Genomic DNA, 20,403 nt, shown 5'->3' on the forward strand with positions numbered 1-20,403 from the left:
GTAATTATATTACTAGAGAGGCAGAGAAAAGAGAATCACTGGACTCACTCACTAACCAGAGTAACCTACATGCTGAGTCCCAGGCCAGTGAGAGACCCTGTCTTAAAAAAAAAAAAAAGGACAGTGCCCAGTAAAGACACGTGTGCAGTTTGTCCCCTGGCTTATATATGCGTGTGCACATATGTTCTCTCTCCTTCCTTCCCTCCCCAACTCCACACTTTCACTGCCAAAAAAGATATTATTTCCTTACTGTTCCAGGGGACCTTTGGAGAGGGACAATGGTGGGAATGGGGCACAAGTACCGTGAGAGGAGAAGACAAAGGGTGCCTTTGCCTTTGGTAGCTACCTAGTTCAGCACCTCTTTTCCCAGACGGAGCAAGAGAGGAAAACGACAATTGTTCAGTGTCGCCAGGGATGCAAAGGACTCCAGGATTTTTGAGGAAGTCTTTGGCCCCAGTGGTCCTTGAGTGGCTTTTCTTTGTCCTTGCAGGGGGCCCAGCAGAGAGGGCAGGGCTGCAGCAGCTGGACACAGTGCTAAAACTGAATGAGAAGTCCGTGGAGCACTGGAAATGCGTGGAGCTGGCTCACGAGATCCGGTGACAGGGGGCGGTGGGCAGCAGAAACCTCTGAGGGCGCCTCTTCCCCGCCCGGCCCTGGGCACACTGCCTTGCTCTATTCTGCTCTTTCTGCTCTCTGCCCAGCTGTGAGCAATTTACATCACTCCTTGGGGAATCTGTTTCTTGGCCTGGAAATGGAAGTATCAGGCTCAGATGAATTTCGATCCCGCAGCAAACAGCAGGAAAGATGCTCTGAAGAGACCCCCGAGGTTCCTGCCGTGGTTCCGGAGGGGGAGGGGCTGGTTCCACTTCAGCTAATCACGCCTGCTACTGAATGTTGTTTAAGGGTTTCAACTGCACAATTGAAAGTTTACTCTGTGAAATATCTGAGCTCTTTGACTCTGGCAGGGTGACACTTTAATGGTTCACTTGGGTCTGCTTCCGGAATGCCAGGAGAATTGCATTTCACTCGCTCCTACTTGGCTTCTTTCTCTTGCCCTCTGCCCTGCAGGCTTCCTACCCTGACTGCCTCTGGTCTCCCCCAGTCTGAACTTCTCTGTGGAATTTCTAGGAGCTGTCCCAAGGAGATCACCCTGCTCGTATGGCGCGTGGTCCCGCAGGTGAAGCCGGCGCCAGATGGTGGAATCTTGCGGCGGACCACTTTCAAGTCCACCCATGACCTTCTGTCACCCCCCAACAAGAGGGAGAAAAACTGTACTCACGGGGCCCCCGCACGCTCTGAGCATCGCCACAGCTGCCACCTGGTATGCGACAACTCTGACAGGCTGCTGCTCGGTGGCTGGGAGCGCCTCACGGAGATGGGCAAGCGCAGCAGCCAGCACACTCTGCCTGCACTGTCCCGGGCCACCATGTCCACCGACCCCAACTACATCATCTTGGCTCCGGTGAATCCTGGACCCCAGGTGTGGACAGCTGGATGTGAAAGGCTACTGGGTCCCTGTGGTAGGCTAGGATGTTTCCAAAACAGAAAGTTGGACTGTGGGACCTCCATGGTCTAGCTGTTAGGGTCCTACCTAACACATGGACCACATTCCTGAGATCCATGGAATGTACTTCAGAACAGGCTGCCATGAAGGAAGTTGAGGTCTCTCAAAGGGCCGCAGCTGTATTGCACACAAAGCCTCTTTCAGCTCTGTTCCACCTCTTCTCCTTAAGAAGCCAACCGTGCTTCCCTCGTGCCCTGAAACAGTCTACTTCCTGTCCTCCAGGCCTGTGTGCATCCACTTGCTGGGCTGATCTGTCCCATTCTTGGGACTGAGCTGGGCCCTTTGTCTTTCTCTTGCAGCTGCTGCGGCCTATGTACCAGGAGGACGTCACTGAAGGTGAGCTGTCCTCAATGCTAAGCCCTCTCAGCCTGGAGAGATAGTTGAGGTCAGCTGAGGTCGGCCCCAACTTCTGTTCTGAGTTGAGCTGGGGTTACCCGGCGTATTGACAAGGACCTCTTATCCTCCCTGGTACCCTTTCCCCCTTGCTGAATGAGTGTGTATTCCTTTTCTTTTCTTTTGAGTGTGTATTTTCTTAAAGTCCAAACTGAGGTGGTAGAGGGGGATGGTGAGAACCATCCAAGAGACAGGTACTTGACATTTCTTTTGGCTGTTATCCAGTGTTGCTGAGCAACCACATCTGTAAGGGTCTGTAGGCACTATGCTCAAAGCTCCCTGAGAAGCAGTCATGGAATGTTGCGCTGTGAGGCCTCAGGTCGGAGCCTTTCTGTTGTGTAGCTTGAATAAATCTCTGCCTCCTCACTTAACCTAGAAAACAGGATCAGTTGTTCCTGCTGCGGGGTAAGGGGGCTACCTGGAGGAGTCTACAAAAAAAACATTGTGTGCAGTTGCCTGCATGCTGGAGGGTGGTACAGGAGAGCCATCTCTGAGCCACACAGAGTCAGCACTGTTTGACCAATTCTTCTTCTCTGGCCAGAAATGGAAGCTGACATAAAGCAACCACTTCTCCAGGAAGCCTGGTAAATAGGTCTCTGTGCAGGAGTTGGCAGGGGTGGCCCTTAAGCCCTCACACACCTGCCGCAGAGCCCTGACCCAGAAGTTTAGCTTGTCTGGAAGGTTGAGGCTAGCCTTGCCACGTGACCTGTGAGGCCTACCTTGAGTGTGGTTGAACCTTTCAGTGCCTGCAGAACACCCCTGGCCTCTCTCCCTGAGAGTATCCTTTTCCCATCTTCTCTCAGATTCGTTTCTGTGCTGTTTCCCTCCATTAGTGATAAGAGATGATTTGTAGAGTGGGCACTTGGGCCTTTGGGGAGAGGAGGCTCCCATCAAGCTCAGGGTTGCTGACGGAAGGCGCCTCCTTCCTCTCCCTGCTGGGGCCTGTGGGCAGTTGGGCCTAGCCTGCCAGAAAAAAAGGTTGTGTTCCTTCTGGGGAGGAGCTCAGTAGTGATTCTAAGTGTCTAAAAGCTTTCTGTGGGCGCATTAGAATAGAGTAAATATGTCACTACTAAATGGTGACTTTATTAGGGCAGGGCTGGGCTCGGTGTGTTTCTGTGTGCCCAGCATCACACCCGGTGCCTGTCAGAAGACAGAAACTTGGGGAACTTCGGCAGAGTGGCTGAGCAGGGTGCCTCTGGCTGTCAGACATGGTTGTCAGCCATGTCACTGAGGAAGGGGCCTAGAGAGATGTGTCACCCATGGGTGTGGGAGCTCTTTAGTCCTTTCCCAAACAGCTCTAGGTCCCAAAATGTGTCTGTGTTTTCATTCCTCTCTGAAAATTCAGTGCCAAGAAGGGCACAGTCACCTAAGCTTCAGGGAAAGGAACAAGTAAGGAAGAGAAGCTGGTGTCAACAACAGTGTCAGTGTTTTGGATTCCTTCTGTCCAGATCCGTGTGTGTGCGTGTGTGTTCATGCACCCGGAGAGCAGAGGTCAAACCCAGGGGCCATCCACATTATTTTATTGAGACAGACTCTCTCACTGGGACCCGAGACTTGCTGATTAGGCTAGGCTGGCCAACCAGAGAGCCTCAGGGATCTATCTGTCTCAGCCTCCTTAGCGCTGGGATTACAAGCACATGCCCCCATGCCTAGCCTCTTAGCTGGGTGTCGGGAATTAGACTCAGATCTACATGGATAGTGCAGCGAGCGCTTTCCCAACTGAGCCATCTCCCTAGCCCCTATTATATTTCAGCCCAGTGATCCTTTAGGTGTCAAAATATGTCTTTTTCCATTCCCATCGATTAATTCTTTGCAGCCTCAAGTCCTGAGTTGAGAAGAAGGAGTGAAGTTCCGGGCGCATGGTTTCCCTCACACACACCTGGGTTGTCACCAGGGTGCTGTCCTCTGGTTCCTCCTGCCTGCCAGAAGGCGGCCTTTCTTTTGAATATCAGAAACAGGGACAGTTTAGCCATCTTGCATTGAACAGGGTCTGAGGCCTTTCCAGAGCCTACCATGCCTGTCTGGCTGTAGTTGTCCTATGCCCCAGGGCCAATGTTGTGTGAAGGCAGAATGACCTCAGAGTCACCACTGCGAGAGCCGGAGGGGTGCCAGGGCTCGCCTTGGAAGCTCTGGGCAGGGCCATGTAATTACTATGTTTGGTCAGTGAAATAGTTGCTAGAGGAAGTGGAGATGATATGGGGTTAGGCCGGACATCACAAGAGGTAACAGGTGGAAGTTTGCCTTTTCAGGGCTCAGCAACCAGGCTGCAATCTGGATTGTTCTTAAAAAGAATAACTTGGAAAAATCAGTTCCGGAGAGCCACATCCCTAGTCCCACATCACCACAGGGGCATGATGGTGTAGTTTTAGGGAGTGGCTTTCACCTAGATTGGGCTGGTCTTGCCTGGTGTCATTTAACAGCCAAATGACCTTGGACACTTGCCCAAGCACTCTAAGTATAGGCCTCTCTTTGCTTACCTGGAAAATGAGACTAAGCAGTCCCCTCTTCTCTGGAAGCAGAGAGATGGGTCATTTGCCATTCTTGATGTATAAGGTGAAGATTCTTTGAGAGTGCTGGGCAGCTGGTCCTAGGGAAGAAAAGAAATCTCTCATAAGCCTGAGACGTAGAGCCCACACCTACCTTTTTTTTCCACTGTGGACTGTGTCCTTCTTTTATTTTGGTCTGATTGGCCTCAGACCTAGCTTGTCAGTCCTGCATGGTTTAACCTTGTCTGTCTGAGAGAACCGACTCAGGTGGGGAAGGGTCCTGCTCTGTGCTGCACGGCTTCGCAGTCAGCTTCTGAGTTAGGAAGTCATTGCTCGTGTTCAAGGCGTCTTGTGCAACTCAAATCTAGTACACATCTCGAGACATGGGTTGGATTTTTCCAGTGGAAGGTCAGGCTGTCGCACAGACAACCTGTCAACCCCCCAGGGCCAGGCCAGAGGAAGAGCTGTGGGCCTTCTTTCCTGCGTCTGTGCCTCCTTCCCCATCTGGGTTCTTGCTCTTTGTACCATCTAAGCCACCCTTGAAAAGGCAGGAAGTGGTTGGAGTTATCATGGTTTGAGTGCTGCCTCCAGACTGTGGTGGCTGGTCACTTGTGGGGGTGGTGAGAGTCGACTTGTTTTTCTCACCTCTCTCTGAGAAGGGCCACTAGGGGGTTGGGGGGGGAGCAAGTGTGAAACCCTCCAGGCTGTTTCCTCTGCAGTGTGGCCCTGCGTTGGTGGGGAGCTTCCCTGGGGTAGAGTTGGGTCAGGCCACCTGATCATTGGCTGCAGAAAGCTAGCAGAAGCCTGGGCTCTGAGACCCAGGCCGGCTTCCCTACTCCGTTCTTGCACCCAGAACACACACAGCAAGTGCTGCATGTTAGTCTAGGCAAACTGATGGTGGTGGCCACGTGGCTCCTGCTACCTTGGCTAGTAGAAGGTGTGGACCCTGATGTACATGGGCAAAGCATATTGTCTTTGCCATTACTGCAGGGCTTTGTCCAAAGGGCCTGGGAGGTGATGCACAGGTGATCTGAGGTGGGGTGGAGGGCAAGCATGTCCTGTCGCTTGCGAAGCCACCTCTGTTCCAGTTCATGCTCCATGTGGGGCTACAGGATCAGTGAGGTCAGCGCGGAGCTTTTAGAGAGGAGTTTTTGTTGCACTGTGATTTTTATTGTTGTTTTGAAATGGGATCTTGTCACACAGCCGAGGCTGCTCAGGCTTCAGTTCTTCCAATTCAGGTTTCTGAAGTTTGGGATTCTTGGCATGTGCCACCACACCTAGACAATTTCTTGGCTCTCAAAAGTGCAAGGCTGATAAATAGACAGCTTTGGTTCGGTGCCTGGGTCACTGCGGGATTGGGTGGGGATAACTCCCCGTCACTACTGTGGGTTGGTGGATCCATTCTACCTCTGAGGATGGACCCCCTTTTCCCCTCCCTCCCCCTCAGGATTTCTTGAGGCTGAGGCCAAACATGGCTGGAGAGTGGGTCCACTGACTGGATATTGTTACTTGTTCTTGGGGAGGTGATCCTTTGAGGGGTGATGAAAGTGCCTCACTATCCCCCACCTCTGTCTCACAGAACCAGAGACTACCATTAAAGGGAAATCGTACGCCGGTCTGTGCAAGAAGTCTCGGCTGATGAAGACAGTGCAGACCATGAAGGATCACAGCAACTACCAAGACTACTCAGCCCTGAGAGTGCACGGCCCTCATTCAAGCTACGGCACCTATGTCTCCCTGACCCCCAAAGTCCTGGTGTTCCCTATCTTTGTGCAGGTGAGCTTGTGGCATGCCCCAGGGTTCCCTCAAGAGGCCGTGGGAGCAGTCAGGGGCTTTGGAACCAGGACTGAGGCTGTAGCCTCATCTAGGATCCAGGGCCCTTTTTGGGGACAGAAAAAAAATAGCTTCATATTCTGGAGATTATAGGGGAAGCAGAAGTTCCCAGAAGGGTGTGCAGAAAAGCTTGGAGACATGTGAGGGTCCTCGCCTTTCCTTCCCAGCCACCTCATCATCTATGCCCAGGATAGGTGTACCACAAGTCCGGCTGCGATAGGGATGGGGGTGTCTCATCCAGAGGCAATATGTGTTTGAAACTGACTGAGGGAGAGCTTGTGTGATTAGCCTCTTTGCTCAGGCAAATGCATCAGGCCAGCAATCACCATGCAGGAGTCACACAGAGCAGAAGTCCCAGGAGTCATGCACTTCTTCCCTTTCTTCTCTTACTTCTTCATTTCTCTCTTTCCTTCTTTCCCTCTTCTTGTCAATGATCTAGTCAGCATACAAAGCCTTAGGTTCTGTTGTGGAATTTCAAACACAATTTGTTTTTGTTTTTATCCTTCCCCCACACCCTGTCTCCGTCCTTTTTACCATCATAACCTCTTTTCTACCTTCAGTGTCATAAGTTCTATCCCTCTCTTTTCTCAACAACTCTTTTTTCCTCTTGTGGTTCCTTCTCTGGTTATATGACCCATTCCTACACACACACACACACACACACACATGAAAATTATTTAAAGTTGGATTCTGCACATGAGAAAGCACATGGTATTTATTTATTTTTATTACTTTGGGTTACCTCACTTAATATATGTTTTATATCTGTCCATTTTTATGCAAATTCTATAATTAATTTTTATGGCTGAATAAAATCCCATTGCACATATGTACCACATTTTCAATATGAGGGTTTTTTAAATTAATAGATAATTATCATATGACCCAGCCATACTACTTGTCCGCACATGGCCAGAGGACTCTATATCCTAGACAGAGATCCTTGCACATCTATTTTTATTGCTGCTGTAGTCACAATATCAAGGAGCTGGAAACAGCTTAGACAGCCATCAGATGGTGAATAGGTCGTAAAAACATTCTACATTTCTTTCCCCTCAAATCTTTATGAATTCTGCCAGTCAGATATCACTTATGTGAACATTTAGGTTGTTTTCACATTTTTAAATGTAAGATGCTCTTATTTTCTATGCTGTTGCTCCCCCTACTTTCTCTTTTTTTTGTAGGGCTAGGGACCAAAGTCAAGGCTTTGCTCCTGCTGTGCCCACACTAGCACTGAGCCACACCCACAGCCCTTGGAATTTTAGACAGGCTTTCCTGTGTAGCTCAGGGTGGCCCAGCTCAGCAACCACCTTCATCAGTATCCCAAGGACGAGGATTCTAGATGCATATTACCTGCCTGGTTATTTTTGGTTTTCTCTTGCAATTTTTATTACAAATTAAGGCTGGCTAGCTGCCCCCAGCAGGGGAAGGTACATGCGGCTAAGCCTGACAACCTGAGCTTGATCCTAGGGACCAAGGAGAGAACCAACTTGTGCAAGTGGCCCTTCTGCTTCCGTACACATGCCATGCACATGCCTGTCCCACATATACATACATGTGTATGTGTGCATGCTTGCTCCGCATATTCATAAGTGTGTGCACACATACATAAATAAATAAATATAGTACAGTTTTTAAAACATTTTAAATTAGGTTTTTGTTTTTGTAGAAAGAGGGTTTCTATATAACCCTGGTTGTCCTGGACCTCACTATTTAGATCAAGCTGGCCTTGAATTTATAAAGATCTGCCTGTCTCTTCTTTCTGAGTGCTGGGATTAAAGGTGTGTGCCACCACACCCAGCTTAAATTAATTTTTAAAATCATAAAAACTGAAAAAATTTAAATTGTGAAATATTCAGGCCAGGAGGTGGTAGCGCATGTCTTGAGGGGCAAAGCCAAGGCAGGTAGATCTCTGAGTTTGAGACCAGCTGGTCTACAGCATGATTTCTAGGACAGCTGGGGCTACACAGAGAAACTGTGTCTCAAAAAGAAGATCGAAGAAAGAAACAAAGAAAGAACTCAAGATTAAGAAATGGTATAATACTTACATAGGCAAAACCAAGAATTAGGTGCATTCCTACCACGGATAGCCAGCAGCTGCCACACAGAAGCTGTCCCAGCTCTTCCTGTCATGGCATTCTTTCTTTTCACCCAACCTGGCTTGATGACTAAACTTGCTTTGTTTTCTATCACTTTTCCTGACTGTTTATGAGTCTCTAAGAGGTTTCGTTTAGCCTCCTTGAAGGTCCATCCCTGCTGTAGTGCATAGTTGATGCTTGTTTCATTTTCTTTCTGTGACTCCTTGCTTGAGGTCGGGGACCTGGGAGCCACGTGACAAATATACTTTCCTAAGGACAGGTGCTTCTGGGTGGTCAGATAGAGCTCGGTATGAGCTGGATGGTATGGTGAGATAAGAAGTTTGAGTGAGAGCTGGGTTGCTGGGGAACCGGATGAGGTGAAGAAGTCAGTTTGTTCAGCCTGGGGCCTGAGCAAGGTGGAGAAACCCACCTGGCCTTGAAGAGACTTGACTGGCCAAATTTCTTGGCAAAGGGTCCTCGAGATGCCTCCTGGGCCTGACAGCAGAGACCTTCCTCTGAGGCACACACAGGACGGAGGAGAGCTGGGAGGGCCCGGGAGCCTGGTGTGGGGGCGGGCACCAGAGGACTGCAAAGGCCCCAAGCATGTGGCTGAACTTCCTGTAGAGAGAGCAGCTCTTTTGGTCAGGCCTGCCTGTGCAGAGCTGGAGTAGAGTCTTTCTGTCTGCACTGCGGGTGTGAGGGATGTGTGGGCCCAGGGTGGGGGAGGGCGGACAGTCTTCTCCCTCTGCAGGAGAGTTCTCTGATCTGGCTTTGGCAAGCTGCCCTTTGCACCCCCACTCAGCGTGACTGGCTTTCAGCCCCTAGATCTCTGTAACTCTGCCCGGACTCTCCTGCTGTCAGAAGAACTGCTGCTGTATGAGGGGAGGAACAAGGCTTCCCAGGTAAGACCTGCACAGCCTAGCTGGCTTTCCCTCCCCATTCTTTAGGCCCCTCAGTTTCTCTCTTACTCATGGAGAACTGGACAGGCATCGGGTGGAGACTTGAGACTCTTCCAAAAGCCTTACCAAGTGCTTGCCCAGCTTTTGCTTGCCCACCAGTTACAAGGACACCCTCACTGCCTCTGAGAGTCAACCATGGGTGTGGTCAAACATACCTCTGGTGCCTAAAAAGACCTCATTGGTTATCCTGAGTTCCTCTAAGGAGGAGAGAAGATAACAGTTTATCCCAGCTGGGATAAGTATCCCAAAGATTAAAGTCTAGCCAGAGAGAATTATTAGAGGAATGTTGGAGGCCTTCTGTATGAACCCAATCCCAAGCCCAGACCCAGAGCTCAGGCTATGGTCATCCTCCATACTGCCCCACACCCACACCCAGCTACAGCCCTGTCAGGGGTCAGGGGTAGGGCTTGTGTCATTCTCCCCGGGAGCCAGCTTTTCTCTCTCTGGGAGAACCTCCCTCACCCACACAGCAGCGACAGCTGGCCATGTCCCAGCTCAGTCCTGGGATGTAAACAGTTGAGGAGAAGTTGGAGTCCTGTGATCTGGCTGTGCTACCAGGAGGCCCTGAGGTGAGGGCAGAGGGCTTGCTGCCCCCTCGGGCCCTGAGCTGGCTCTGCCAGGGCGAGTGGCTGCTTGCATCCATGGAATGATCAGGAAGCTTGGAAACAGCAAGTCTATATAGATCTAGCCCCAGCTTTGTCACTGGCTTCTGGTGACTTCTGACTTCCTCATCAGTCTTTCCATCCGAGCAGTGGGTTTGTGTGTGTCGGAGGCAGAGGGCAGGGTCTGAGGCTAGGCCCTCGCAGCTTCATCATCCTGGGTACTCTGTGGGACCGGAGCTAACACAGGAAGTTGGCTTTGCTTTTGTTTTGGTGTAAGCAAGCAGAGCAGAGCACCCATGTTCCAACGAGCACGGTCTCTTTGTCTCTTTCACGGGAGCTCCCTGAGGAGACTGTGTTTGTTCCTCCCACGCTGATGATTGGTGACTTTTTAGTGTGATAGGACCTTTAATAGTCTCATTGTGCATGACTCAGGGCCATGAGATGCTGGCAAAGGCAATCATCAGAGCTCAGCCTGGGACGGTAGCTCCGTGTGTGTTGTCTTAGGCAAAGAAGGTTAGTGGATGTGGCCTCTTGTAAGTATGGAAGGTAGAATATATACTTTATTAAGAAAGGTTTCAGAACAATGACAAGTTGAGGAAAAGTAAGCAAAACTCCCAAGTGTAGGACTGTGTGTGTCCCAGGGAGGAAAAATTCATCGGCTTTCCTTTGCTTAGGTTTTATGAAGCAATGGCAGAAACCAGACAGAAGCCAATGTGGTCTCTGTTGAGGTTGGTTCATTCTCTGGGCTGTCATGGGACAGGCCAGGGGAGAGCCCACGTGCTCCATGCCTGTCCTCATAGAGCAGGGAGGTGGCTCCTGCACTGCTCATATGCTGCCCACCAGTTACAGGTGCTTGAAGCCTTGCTCTGTTCAGCCCTGACTTTAGCCTTGACCTTTACTGTCTGCTCGTCACTGACTGTTCTTAGTCACTTGACTTGACCAGCGACCCTCCAGCCTCCAAGGTGTCTCAAGGGCTGTTAATTTATGCTAAGCTTGTTCTCTCATTAGCAGGATCAGCTGTGGCTTTACCATGGCTGAGGGAGTTAACTCTGTTCCAGACACCAAATTATAGTCTTTTTTGGTTACCTCCTTGTCTGTGGGGTGGCCTAGAAGCCATCCTTGCTTACAATTTAACCTGTCACAGTCGGCTACATTAGAATCAAGGAGATATGAAAGCACAATGGCATCTTCTATATGCTCTGTGGGGCCCCTGGGCCCATGGCCTCCTGTCACTGGCCCAGAGCCCTGACCCTTCTCTTATTTGACCAGCTTGGTTATCTCATGCTAAACTCTTAAGTCCTGGCTGCCAATTTAACTTTTAACCTTCCTGGCACCCTAGCCTCTGTTCTCACTACAGCATGTATGACAGCTTCAGAGCCTTCACCAGGGCCCTTTCCTCTTCCTGCCTGCGTAGAGCTCAGCTCCTACAGTACTGGGATTGCTGACATCACTGTGGACCTCTCTCTGGGGAGCTTTCTTAGGGACCTCAGCCTGTCTGCTTCCCACTTGCTTCAGTGGGAGAGAAGTCAGTGGGCGATGAACCTGGGCTGGAAGAGTGAGTAGCCCCTCAGCGCTGGCTTGGGCGCCTCAGTGTGTTATTGCAGGTGAGGCGTGCAGAGCCAGAGCTGGAGAAGTGTGACTGTGCATTTAACGTGCCTAGAAGAAGCCAGGTAGGGGCAGCGGCCATCTGGAATATACTCATGTGTCTAATTCATTCTCTCTGGTCTTGCTTACCGTTAAATCCACAAACATTAGGCATGTCATTTGCTGTATATCCTCACTGATCATATATGCTACATGTATGATCCCATGCTACATACATGATCCCAATTAGACCTGCAATATCCTCATACCAAAAGAGAAAAAGCATGAACAGTGAGGAAACTGAGGCTCCTGGGACATTAACCAGGACTCAAGAATCTCAAGGCTGGTAGGAAATGGAGCCAGGATTAAGTACTTGGTTCTCTGACTGAGTAATACTTTCCATGATCCCTGGTGCTTTTGGTATGTTTGTTAAACCAAACTATAGCAAACTATAGCTGTACCCCACCTCCCTTCACCCCCCAACACACACACACACACACACACACACACACACATACACACACGCCTTGCTTCCTGGATCATTGGAAGCTGAGAACTAAAAGAAACTCCCCCCTTTAGGTCTGAAGGAAGTAGTTTGAGGACAAGAAGAGTAACTAACATCCATTTTCCCCCAGTAGCATGGCAGCTGCATGGGAGGGCTTTGGTACCATCTCATGTTCCTCAGACTGAAAATGAAAAGCAGCTATCGCTGGGCATTGGGTAGCTTCTGAGAACTTTCATACCCTTGAGCCCCCAGGAGTCATAGATTCTAGTTATGTATATGTCATTCTCCAGGAAATAACTTTCCCAAAGGAGTTTCTGAATGAGTATGAGTGGCCCCTCCATGGAGTGGAACTACGAACAGGAAAGAGCTAACTGGAAGCTCTGTATTTCTTCAATGTTCTCTCTCTGCTTCTTTTGCACATCTCTCCTCTGAGCATGGTGATGGCAGGGAGCTGCTCTAGTCCCACCGCACAAACTGCCCTGCCCTCTCCCATCCAGAAGTCACAAACATGCTGAATGCACACCCACCCAGATCAAATTGGCATTTTGTGGCAGCCTTTTTGCTTTTTGTTTGTTTATATTTTTGGTTTTTTTGAGACAGGCTTTATCTGTGTAGCCCTGGCTATCTTGGAACTTGATTTGTAGACCAGGCTGGCCTCAGACTCAGAGATCTGCCTGCCTCTGCCTCCTGAGTGCTGGGATTAAAGGTGTATGCCACAAAGTCAGGCTCAAGACAGCCTCTTATACACACATTCTGATACCAGTTCTGGTCATTGAGGATTCAGCCAGGCCTTTGCTTGGTTCCAGGAATGAAGTCCAGGATGCCACACCTTCACTTTCACACTGACTCATCAGGTTTACAATTAACTAAGGCACAAAGGTGTTGTTTATAGACCCAGCCCTAGGGCCAAGTGCCCAGAAGGCTTTGGTTAGGGCCACTTGGGAGAAGTCACCCTCCAAGTCGTAAGGATTCTATGACTAAGTCTTGGAACTCAGCAAAATACATATATCCTAGAAGCAAGTGTGAGGAAGACTTGCCAAGGCCCCAGGCCAGTGGTGGAAAGCATCAGGTAACTGGGCTATGGAGATAGGGGATCACTATTTGATGGACTTTGGGGCTCCTGCCTGAAGGGTCCAGGAGAGCAGGGTCCACATGTTTGCCCTGGCATGCTTGCCATCTGCCTTGTGCCAGCCTTGTGCCAGCTCTGGCCTTTGCCTGACTGACCTTTGTGGGAACTCTCATGCCTTAATTACTTCCTGTCTAGACCATACTCTCTACTCTGGGAACCGGGCTGGGGTGGCGGCCTGGGGCTTTTCTTACCTTGTGGCCCCTCCCGCACAAGTCTTCCATGCAGCCCTAGGCTTTCTTTTGTTATTGTTTTGTTTTGTTTAATAGAGGCCCTTCTTTCTTCTGCCAGCTTCCCAGTGGGTCTGGAGGCAACATCCAGACCTTCCCTGACTGGGGAACATGTTTTTTTGCGGGAACATGAGTGTTTGCCTAGAATAGCAGCTGCTTGACTTTGCAGACGCTCCTGAGATAGTCCATTCCCAGGAGTTTCCTAAGCAAGCCACCATTTTCCTTCCCACACTTGCTTACTGAATTTGTCTCCTCTGCTATAGGCACAATACCACCTCTCTGTCTAATGCGAGCGTTAGGAGCAGGCAGATCCGAGGGATGATCCCCAGCTGTGTGGCTATGGAGAAGTCACTTAGCCCATCTGAGCTGTAAAGGCCAGTGATTGTTTAGGTGAGAACGTAACAGGGCAGGTGTAGGTGGTCAGCAGCTGGACGCCTCTGTTGCCCCGTATTGAGCTGGGCTGGGCAGGGAGATCCCTCTGTCAAAGAGGTCTAGAGCTTTTGTGTTTGGGACCTATTAGAAGAAGACCAAGCCCTGAGATAACCTGCTTAAGGACATCCCTGAATTGTCTCTGTGGTCCTAATTACTTCCAGCTTCTGTGTTCCTGTGATGCTTAAGATAGCATGTAGGCCTTTGAATATATCTGGCATATCTTACATATATACATATATATACACATATGCATACACACAGACATATATGCACATATGTGTTTATGGACAGGGATACATTTTTTTGAGACACGTTTTCACCATGTAGCCCAGGTTAGCTTAGAGCTCATTGTATTCCCTGGGATAGCCTGTAACTCACAGTTCTCTTGCCTGGCTACCAGACTGCCAGGCTATTGTAGATGCATACAACCATGCCCGGCTTTATTTTTTTAAATACTGAAGTGCTGCTGAGAAAGTCCTCATATCTTCGTATTTATATATTCTTGCATTTCTATAAAAGAGCCTCAGAGATGGGACTGTGGGATCATCTTTGACAGCTTCTAGCTAAATGTCAGCATGCCGGCTTTCTAAACATGCTTAACAAATCACACACTCCCTGTGGCCTTCCGGGTGTGCCTAGCCCTTCTAGCATGGTCTTCCTGCTTCAGAAGAGATGGAGGGTCAGATTTGACCCCTTGAGGAGGAATTCCCATAATCAGGAATTCATCATTATTATCGTTATTATTATAGGATCTGAAATAGGACTTTATGGATCCAAGGAAAGGCTACTGCAGGACAGACAAAGAAAAGAACAGCATAAACCTTAGTGGACATGGAGACCCAAGTGGATTTTTGTTTAGCATAAAAATATGCTGAGTGCATCTGACAGTTTACCTATAGTGTTTAAAAATAGCCTTTTCTTGTTTTCGGTGCATAAAGGAGATTACCAGTTATGTCCAAGCCTGTATTGGATTGTAAGTAGCCACTGTTTTTCTGAACCAATTTCTCATCAGTACACTACAAAACTATCTGCAAGAAATTTGGTATTACCTCACGATGCTTTTTTTCACATTACAGAGAGCTTATAGAAGAAGCTTGAGGGAGCCAGGGGTGTGGTCAGCAGAGCCCCCAGGGCCTGAGTAGGGCTCCTCTAAGGGAGGTGAGCTGGGGGCACTGTGGCCATAGAGAGACTGACAGAGCTGGTCGCCATAGGGGCGAGAGCCATTGTTTCTTCTGGTTTGTTTGTACTTTTTCTACTTCAATCAGGGGAAGTATAGAAAACCAGATGCCTCCACAGCAGAGCAGGCCTTGGTCCTTAGCAGGGTCACACTTGGAGTTCCTTTTGGTTCTGCTCGACATGATGTGGATGTTTTCTGGACCTCCAGTGGACCTTGTGGCTCCCTTCTTCCTTGGGGACAGCAAAGCAGACAGTTGTGTTTGCTTTCTCTCTGAACAGGTGACACTGTTTGCCTACACGGATCTGCTGCTCTTCACGAAGGAGGATGAGCCAGGCCGCTGTGTCGTTCTGAGAAATCCCCTCTACCTCCAGAGTGTGAAGTTACAGGAGGGTAAGAAGGACCTGGACACCCCAAGGGAAGCATGAAGTTCAGCTAGGGAGTTTGTGAAAAGCTGGCTGCCAGGCTCAGTGGGGCACCTGAGAACGTGCTGGGCCTGCCTGGGCCTGTCAGATGTTGCACCCTAGGATGGCAAGCTGCCTTCTACTACACCTTGATCTCTGTAGGTTTCTAATCCTAGGGAGCTTCCAAGGAGAAGGGTAGGTAGAGCTCTGGAGCCCAAGCCCTGTGTTCAAACCCCTCAGTTCTGCTGTGGCCTTGGGAAGTTGTTTAACTTCTCTGAACCCATTTCCTCTTTGCAAAGTAGGATAATAATAGCATTTCAGAAGGGTGTGGGGTTAAGTTAGGTCATTTATGTAGAGTGTCCGGCTTTGAACAGGTTCCCAGTAAAGGCTTCTTGACAGTTATCTGTGGACGAGTCCCCATTTTAGCCAGCCGTGTGGGCCTAGCCAGAGCCTTGGGAAGCTGGAGCATGCCTGGATGGGGCCAGTGAGCAAAGCACCAGCAGCAAGCTGGGAATTTCTAACCCCAAACTTTCCATGGCGCCCTGGCCCACCAGGGACCAGGGAACGGAAAGCCAGCTGGGAGTATCTGTCCAGCCACAGGCTTTGGCGCCTGAGGTCTCAGCAGAAAGGGGCTAGGTTTCCTCTCCCAGATTATGCAAACAACAACAGACCTGTGAGAGCTCACGGTAGCAGGGGCATGGGAGGAAAATATTAGCCATGAAAAAATTCTGTTTTGGCGGGTTTTGCTCCAGGAGAACTTCCTGACTGCTTGCAAAGCCATCCTGTGTGCCTGGTGCCCTGGCCTCCTGGCACCTCTGCCTCCTTGGGAACTGGCCTCCCCAGGGGAAGTCCTTCACACCGCTCCCTGCCTAGCTCTGTCCTGCTCAAGGACTAGTGTGGCTACTGATAGGAGGGCAAGGGAAGCCACTAAGAGGAGAGAGAGAACAAGATACTAGCCTCAGGACCATGGGGCATTTGGAAGAGCAGGACTCTCAGCTTTTTGGACACTGGCTCTGGTATTCCAGATGGTTTCTCTTTGCCCTCCAGTGATCTGCACTTGGCTTCCTGCTACTCTCCCGCCTTCCTCTGCGCTCACATACTCACACACAGATGCTTAGTGTAGTCAGCCTGGCTTCTCTGCCATGCCCCCAGCTCTGCCGAGCTGGGACCTGGTTAAGCTAAAGGTGCGTGTCGCAGAGCAGTGCTCAGTACCATGCACTAGATGCCCCGGGAACTGAACTCTGACAGCCGTGTACACTGAAGGTCCGGGGCCACACAAGTCCCTCACCGACTCAGCTTCCTGCTAAACAGAAGGAGGAAAAAAAATGAGGGGAGCACCGTTTCGCGTGGCTCTGGGGTCGGAGGGTAGAGAGGGCAATGGTCTCGGGGTTGGCAGCCCAGGCTTGGCTTCCCTACTGCAAGAAAATGTGCTTGTAACGTCCGTGGGCCCTTCCTTTCCCCCTCACACTTTCTCTGTGAAGGAAGGATTCAGTGAGCCCCTTCACTTCCCTCTGGGAAACTGGACCCTTGGGGCTCCTGGGAGAAATTGGCCAGGATTCATTTTACTCTGCTTCCACATTGGGTGGGAGCTGGCTGGGTTCCTGGACTCCCAGGACTGGATTTGAAACTTGAAGGGTTTGGACACCCTCCTCTCTACTGGGTTCAGGGTGGGGAGAGGAGTCCCCAAGAGGCTGCTGCAAGCAGATGTGGCTTGCTGGGGCTGAGACCACGTCTGCCTGTCGACAGTGGGACAGCTACACGAGACTAAGGGTGGCTCAGGGAGCACATCTCAGGCAAGGTGACCGTGCGCATGATCACCTGGTCGGCCTGAAGGATGTGTGCCAACACCGGATTTCCTTGGTAGACCGCAGGCTTAAGAGATTGGAGAGTCTGGGGATCCTAGGCCTGCTAAGATGGAAAGAAATGACTAATTGACAGTCCAGGGCTTAGCTTTCTTTCCAGACACCAAATGAAGCCTTTGTGTCACCCTGCCTCACCTGAGATAGATTCCATGTTCTGCCAAAGTCTAGTGCTCCTTCTGCAGCAGCCAGAGTCAGCTGTGGGACCCGGTGTTCTGAGGCTGGAGCTGTTTCTTGGCCCCTCCCATATGCCCCAAAGAAGCCCACTATTACAAGTGAGGCTTTTAAGAGATATGTTTGGGGATTAGCTGGAGTGTCAGAATGGTTTCTAATTAACCACGGCACAAGACTCCTAAGTTTCTCCTCACTTTCAAGTCAATATGTATACAGAGTTCAATTTAGGGGTCATAAAGGTGTTAAACAAAGAAGTAGCTGGCCTTCTTGGCAGGCTGGGGCTGGCAAGTCCTGCTCCCTAGCAGGGCAGAATCCACCCTATTCATGGGACCAAGGACTCATTCCTTTGTGACTTACTTGCTAGGGCCTAGCCCTGCTAGTCAACCGTATGCCTTGGACTTAGAAGGAAGCATGGTGTATATCAGGTGACCAGTGGATGCTTGTTTTTGTAAACAATAAATGACTAGAAAGAGACCAGAAAGGTTGCCTTAGCTTGGGAGCTGGGGTGCCTCCCCCCACCCCAAGCTCCAGACTGGTGGGCACTCTTGTAGTGCCTCCTCCTGCCAGCTTCTCCCAGTGTTCATCGGGACTGAATGGCGGGCGATGAGATGGGGACGGGCAGAGAGCTGGTGCTAACAGTTGGGACATCTCCGGCCAGCTGTGGCTCGTTGTGGTGTCTTCCTGCCACTGCTGCTTGCTGGTTTTGCTGCTCTTTGTGTTTCTGCCTCCCAGGCGGCCAGCATCATGCCCACAGTGTGTCTTTTTGGCCTTGCCTGTTCTTAGGCCTGGCCTGGAAATGTCTGTCTGATTCACGGGCTCTCCAGGCAGGGGATCCAGGATCCCAGCTTGGAAACTCAGCTGCTTTGGCCCCAGCTGCTGGAATGCTTGCTTGACATTTTCTGAGCTGTACTCCATGTCCATCTCAGTACTGGCCAGTGCAGTGAGGGCTGTGGGAGAAGCCTCTCCACTCTGGAGCTCCTAGCCTGGTAGAACTGCAGAAAGCCTGTGGCAGAGCAGCAGTATGATATAGGATTAGGAATCCAAGCTTTGGGGGCAGCTTTCTTCCTGAGATCCAAATCTCAGCTCGGCCACTTACTGATCATGCAGTTTGCTGTCCCATCCCTGAGCCTGCCTTTGTATGTGGAGAATGAAGGCAAGAACTCTTTTGGCCTGCCTCCACTAGTAGAGAAGGTTTGGTGAATCTCAAACAGCAGTAAGATGTTCTCTGGGTAAGTGATAGATGGGCAGACATGGGCCGGGAAGCCTTCTCTGGCTCCACCTAGCCCATGATTAGGGAGCCTCCTGCATGGCCCATGCCTTACATGGTGGGGAGTTAGGCCCCCACCATGGAACTAAAGACTCCCCTGATGAGCAACAAAATGGCAGAGGCAGCTGGTGTGGGTCAAGGCAACCCCCAGTGTGTGCTGCCTGGGTGTTCGGCTCTTCCAGCAGGGCGGAAGTTCTCTCTGCAGCTTTCCCAGCGCAGCAGACAATGCCCCTCAGCTCCCTTATTTGTCGTCCTTTTATGAGGCTCCGAATTGTGCTGAGCACTGCTCCCTTCCATCCTACCGTCGCACTGCTGCCAACACAAGGCTGGGCGGGGAACAGATGTCAGGGAGGGTTTGCAGCATTGCGGCGGGGAGGGGTTGGGGGGCAGGGGGCAGGGCTGGTGTCAAAGCACAGAGACGTTATCGTGGCTTCCTGATGTAAGGACTGTCTGGCAGTGTTTCCGCAGCCTTAGCTCTCATCTCCGAGTCCTGCTCTGTGATGTACCTTTACAGCCTCTGCTTCCATTAGTGCCTGTCCCCCGAACCTAGGCTTCTATTACTTTCTTATGTGTGTTGCAATGGCTCTCTCTTGGACTAGGGTTGGCTAGGAAACATTTCAGTATATTTTTCTTTTCTTTTTTTAAAAAATGCTTTATTTGTTTTTATTTTATGTGCTTTGGTGTTTGTCCTGCATGTATGTCTGTGTTAGGGTATTGAATCCTCTGGAACTGGAGTTATGGATAGTTGTGAGTTACCAAGTGGCAATTGAGCCCAGGTCCTCTGGAAGAGCCACCAGTGCTCTTAACTGCTGAGCCGTCTCTCCAACCCCTCAGTATGTTTTCTTAAGCAAAATGAACCCCTCTCCTTGTTTCTCCATCTCAGCACTAGAACCCACAGAGACACTGAGATCTATTTTCTTAAACATTACAGGTTTCTAAGTCAGGGCTCTCTCCCTCCTCAGTCTCTAAGTCTCTCCCCTCCAGGTGGAGAGAAGATTTAGTCCAGAGTATACTCCCCATTTACTATGGGACATTTTATTTTGTTTTGTTTTTTCAAGACAGGGTTTCTCTGTGTAGCTTTGGATGACCTGGCCTTGCTCTGTAGACCAGGCTGGCCATGAACTCACAGAGATCCACCTCCTCTACCTCCTGAGCGCTGGGATTAAAAGCGTCCACCTCCATGCCCTGCTGAATGGCAATGTAATGGAGCTCCCGAGGAGCTGCTTTTAGCCCCCGAGTTGACCTGTGGAAGCATTTGGGGCAGCAGTCGGCTCCAATCGCTGTGCTACTCCGGGTCCCCACACTTGAAGTGCTTACTGTTACCTGTGTTGGATAGTTACCTTCCTCAGAAGTGACACACTGCTTGGTAAGGCCAACAGCTGGGCGTGCAAGGAGTTTCCAGCCTTCCTAGGCCTGTGTCCAGATGAGTGCTTCATGGAGAGTGAGGCCAAGTCCTGAGGGGAGGCTGAAGCGAGCAGGGCAGGTGGGATGCTGTGCTTTTCTGTGCTCACTGGCATATCTCCATTGCCATGCTCTTGGCCATGCTATTCACCCCTGCCCCTCTGCTGGAGTTCTTGCTCAGTAAGACTCTTCCCTGTGCTTTCCAGTTGTTCAGTTTGCAGTCCTAGACCGAGGATGAAGGCCTTAGAGAGCATGGTCATGTTGAAAAGTGTCTCCCAGGATGCATGGAGATAGGCCTGAAGGCTGACCCATCTTGACCAGCGCTTCCCTTA

At 50.4% G+C, this 20,403-nt stretch overlaps 1 protein-coding gene across 1 annotated transcript in view; it reads left to right on the top strand.

Annotated features, from left to right (window-relative positions):
• The window catches only part of Rgs3 (regulator of G protein signaling 3), a 114,466-nt gene that overhangs the window by 37,744 nt on the left and 56,319 nt on the right, over positions 1 to 20,403 (top strand). Inside the window, 6 exon segments of the mRNA XM_055611546.1 lie at positions 491 to 596; positions 1,129 to 1,480; positions 1,864 to 1,900; positions 6,023 to 6,219; positions 9,173 to 9,256; positions 15,248 to 15,359. Of these exon segments, the coding sequence (XP_055467521.1) occupies positions 491 to 596; positions 1,129 to 1,480; positions 1,864 to 1,900; positions 6,023 to 6,219; positions 9,173 to 9,256; positions 15,248 to 15,359 (888 nt within the window).

Source organism: Psammomys obesus, unplaced genomic scaffold (assembly GCF_907164565.1).
Source record: "Psammomys obesus unplaced genomic scaffold, mPsaObe1.curated_primary_1811, whole genome shotgun sequence".
Lineage (NCBI taxonomy): Eukaryota > Metazoa > Chordata > Mammalia > Rodentia > Muridae > Psammomys > Psammomys obesus.